The sequence below is a fragment of the Mus pahari genome, chromosome 10 (genome assembly GCF_900095145.1).
Source record: "Mus pahari chromosome 10, PAHARI_EIJ_v1.1, whole genome shotgun sequence".
Taxonomy (NCBI): Eukaryota; Metazoa; Chordata; class Mammalia; order Rodentia; family Muridae; genus Mus; species Mus pahari.
The window spans coordinates 67,409,874-67,414,260 of NC_034599.1; the positions used below are offsets into that span (position 1 = coordinate 67,409,874).

Sequence of the window (4,387 nt, forward strand, 5' to 3'; positions counted from 1 at the left end):
CCCCGCGCGCTCCGCGCCCCCCAGCGGCCCCCGCGCCGCGCCCGCACACGCGCGTCCACGCCCCCCGGCCGCGCGGTAGGTGTTGTGCCGTCTGCGCCGGGCCGCAGTGCGGCTGCGCGCGCTGGGCTGCTCCGGGCTGGCAGGGCAGCGGTGGCCGCGGCGGCGGCGGCGGCGGGGCCGGGAGCGAGCGAGCGAGCCAGGGAGGGAGCGAGCGGCGCGGGGGAGCTCGGAGGCGCCAGGCCCCCGGGGGAGGGCGGCCGGGGAGGCAGGCCCCCCGAGAGACCCGTCGGGTTGGATTTTGGGGGCCGAGGGGGCGCCTGACCACGGACCTCGTTCTTCAGACGCCCCCCAGCCCCGGCCGCTGACGGGGGGCTGAGGGGCGCCGCCATGCCTCTGCCGCGGTGACGCGCGGGGCCGTAAGGAGAACCGGGAGAGGAACCGTGACGAGAACCGCGAGGAGAACCGGGAGAGGAACCGTGACGGGAGCCGCGAGGAGCCGCGCGGTCTCCCCGGGGATGTCCCTCAGGCGGCCGGAGAAAGCGACTCACTCGAGCCCTGGGGTATAGGCCTAGCTTATCCAGCTTCCTTCCTTCCTCCTCCTCCTCCTCCTCCTCCTCTTCCTCCCCCTCCTCCTCTTCCTCCCCTCCCCCTCCTCCTCCCCTCGTTGTCCTCCCCTCCGCGTCTCTTCCCTCACCCTTCCCCGCGCCCCCATCTTCCCTCCCTCCCCTCCAGCAGCGATGGCAGAGGAACAACAACAGCCGCCACCACAGCAGCTCGATGCCCCTCAGCAGCTTCCCCTCAGCGCCCCCAACCCCGGGGTGGCTCTGCCAGCCCTTGTGCCCGGGCTGCCAGGGACAGAGGCCAACGCTCTGCAACACAAGATCAAGAACTCCATCTGGTAAGAGGATCCTCCATCGCTGGGGTAGAACAGCCTAGGCACATTGCTGCTGCAAAGGGGGTGGGGGGCGGCGGCGGCGACATCCGAAGGGGAGGCTAATGCATTCATTGAAGGTGGGTTTCCAGAGCCTGGTGCATGGCTGTGCCACCTCTGGAGGGGGGAAGGTTGCACCCACCCCTGGTCTCCTTAGACACACATACACAGAAACACACACACACCATGCTTCCCTCTCCTCAATTGGAAGCAGATAAACAAGTTATTTGTGCATTTTTCCATACACAGTAAGGGAAATATGGGTCCAGATTAAGTCATTGCATGATAGTGGCATGAACTGGAAACTTGTAATGTAAAAATGTGTTGACTCCTTTTGTAGTCATAGGAGGAGGAAGAAGTGTGTTGTGAATTTTGACCAAACAAGACATTGTACGTAACAGCATTAATATGCAGCACAAAACCTAACATGTCTTTTTCATTCAGTTGGATTAGCTGCTGTTTCTGGATGGTTTTGCCTCCTTTATTCTCCCACTGAATTTCCCTTCTAGGGAATTTATTCTTTGTATTGACTGCGAAGGAAATGCTTCTTTAGCACAAAGTATTTTATTTTAACATAGTAATTTACAAGGTAAATGAAATTTTTTTAAATGTAAAAAAGCTCTTGCTATTTTGTGTAATTATTAAAAAGAGTCTAGATGGAACACTAGTCCTGTATTTTCTTGTATGGGAATTTGGGATATTTCAATGCTAATTGAACTCTTAGAGACTGATAACAATATATATATATATATATATATATATATATATATATATATAGTTAAGTCCATCTTCTATCAGAACCATTGCTAGTGTTGTTTAAAATGTAAACTTGGCTTGTTTTGTAGGATTCTTTATTAACTGACTTTTTTTTTAAGCATAGCACTATTTTTAAAATGGAAAGGAATATATGGAATTTGGTCTAAGATTGCTTTTAATAGAAATTTTAAAATAGAATTAAGTGTGATGTGAAAAAAATTAGCCTTGATTTCTTTTGAGCATGAATCTAGCAGGTTCATCATTGATTATGACTACTAAAATAACAAAACTTGCAATTTGAAAACAAATGTATCATAAAGCAACTGGCATTGAATGTATAGCATTTGAACATTTCAAGACAGTAGCCAATTTTAAATGCAAAATTATAAGTTGTTATATAGTAATTTTCATTGTTTTCTTAGCTTGCTTCCATGTCATGATGCTAATAGGAAGTAGGTCAGTGCAGGCTTTTCTAGTTAATACTATACAATAGTTGACAGTTGAATGTCTTGGTTTTATTTTTAATTTTAATACGAAACAATTATTTTAAAAGGATTTTTTAAGGCTTTGACAATAGTTATGTGGTAACTTGAGTAAGTCAGATATGTGAGATAATTTTATGCGCGCGCGTGCGTGCGTGTGCGTGTGTGTGTGTGTGTGTGTGTGTGTGTGTGTGTGTGTGTTTATGGAGATGGGGAGACCAAGCAATACCTTCATTCAATGGGTACCTTTTTCCTGTTTTAAAATTTGTAATTTAAAGATATGATTAATTTTGTGCTTACTGTGTTGGGTTCCACAAAGCCAGATGTTTTGTTTATCTCTGCATAATGTAACTCAGGGTCCCTGAAATCATCATCGAAGTAAACAGTTCGCTCTTTTAACACTTAAATGAGGGACAGCCCAGCTACAGGACCCAAAACTTTTAAGAAAGGTAAATTTTAACGGTTGAGTTAGTAAGTCTGTTTTATTATTAAAACAATAAAAGAGAAGAAATTTTACTGTATAATTTCACAGAAAGAGTAGTTATATAGAATACTGAGGATAATGTTTGCATAATGATGATTGTGGAGTACCTTTTTATTTATTTATTTTTATTAACTCATAATTTAATTCCTTCAGTGGTAATGGTATTTACACATCTGTGACAACTTAAATGTGCAGCCTTGCACATGAAGAAACTTCTGAAGTAGAGAGAGTGGAGCTCAGTTCAAATACACACCTTAATATCAAAATGCGCTATTCTGTGTCTACATATTATATTGACATACTAGCATTTCATTTCCAACTTTAGTAATTCTGTTTGCAGAAATTATTTTTTTCTTTTATATTTAAAACTTTAGGATAAACAACCATGGTGGATAATAAACATTAGTGGCCATAGTTAATATAGACTTGTAACTCCTCCACAAGAACAGATTCATATTATTCATTAAGTAACTACATAAAATGCAGATGTTAAAAAGTGAAAGTTCCATTGCTCTTTTTTTTTTTTTTTTTTGAGTCCAGGGCTTACTATGTAACCCTGGCAGGCCTCAAACTCAGAAGTCCTGTCTGCCTTTCTGCCTTTCAAGTTCAGAATTTAAGGGTATGTACCGCCATGCCTAACTCATTGCTATTATCATCTCAAAAGTAGTATTTTTTAAAAACACAAAACTGGTTTCAATAGATATAACTACAATTCTGTGTGTATTATGTTTAATATTTTTTAAGTAATACTTTCCCACCTTTAAAAAAAATCAACTGGTAATGTTTTGAAAGATTGTCAGTTTTGTATTGCTTTTGTGTTATCCTACAATATCACTGATTATTAAGAGTTAAAATGAGATTCAAAAGAAATGTGGCATTTAAAAATTCTCAACTGGATTTTGCATTTAGGGTGATCATAGAGTCTAAATTACTGGGCCTGCAGATCACAGACAAGTCTGTGCTTGTCCTCCTGCGCTACAATTATAAATATAGTATGTGATGGAGGCCTCTAGCTGGACAATGAGTTATTTATTATCTTGGCTCACAATTAATTTATTCCATTTATTTTTTAATTCCATTTATTAAACACTAATCTGATAAAAGTATTTCATTGCCATTTTGAGCATTAAATACATCGCTAAAAAAATGAATAAGTATTCAACATTAAACCATAGTGTTTAATGAGATTAAAACTATTTCTCAAGACCTGGAAATAATATTAAAGAAATTCTAGAAAATATACGGCTAACTTGATAGTGTTATGTTGTATTATGTGTTCATGAGTATCTTCTACTTAAGCCCAGGTTAACAAACCTGTCTGCCTGTTGTTGTCTGTGTGTTTCTTGACCTAGCTCCTTCCTGGTCCATAGACAGAGTCGAAATTACTCTCATGCCTCACTTGGAAGGATTTTTATTTGTAGAGGTGATTTAATTTTGAGTAGGCTATGAGAATGTTATTTATATTTTATAAATGATATAATTAGAAGATTTTTTTTTTCTAAACTGGAGAAAGGAAGAGAATATTAAAATAATAGAAACACATAGTTTTTCTTTTGGAGTATTTTTTTTTTTAGCAAGTTTTGATCTGTGACTCTGGCTGACTTGGATTCATAATCTTCCTACCTCAGCCTCTCAAGCCCTCAGAATTGTGTTCCATGATACCTGGTTACCTAAATCAATCAATCAATCAATCTCTCTCCCTCTCTTCCTTTTTCTTTTTCTTTTCCTTTTTTT

At 41.4% G+C, this 4,387-nt stretch overlaps 1 protein-coding gene across 2 annotated transcripts in view; it reads left to right on the plus strand.

Moving 5' to 3' along the window:
- Positions 1 to 207: 207 nt before the first annotated feature.
- The window catches only part of Rfx7 (regulatory factor X7), a 77,265-nt gene continuing 73,085 nt past the window's right edge, over positions 208 to 4,387 (plus strand). The window contains exons 1-2 of one of the 2 annotated variants that reach the window (XM_029543244.1): positions 208 to 560; positions 733 to 898. In XM_029543244.1, coding sequence (XP_029399104.1) covers positions 738 to 898 — 161 coding nt within the window. In that variant the 5' untranslated portion in view covers positions 208 to 560; positions 733 to 737. The remainder of the gene's footprint in view (positions 561 to 732; positions 899 to 4,387) is intronic. The other variant, XM_021207329.2, reaches the window with a different exon arrangement.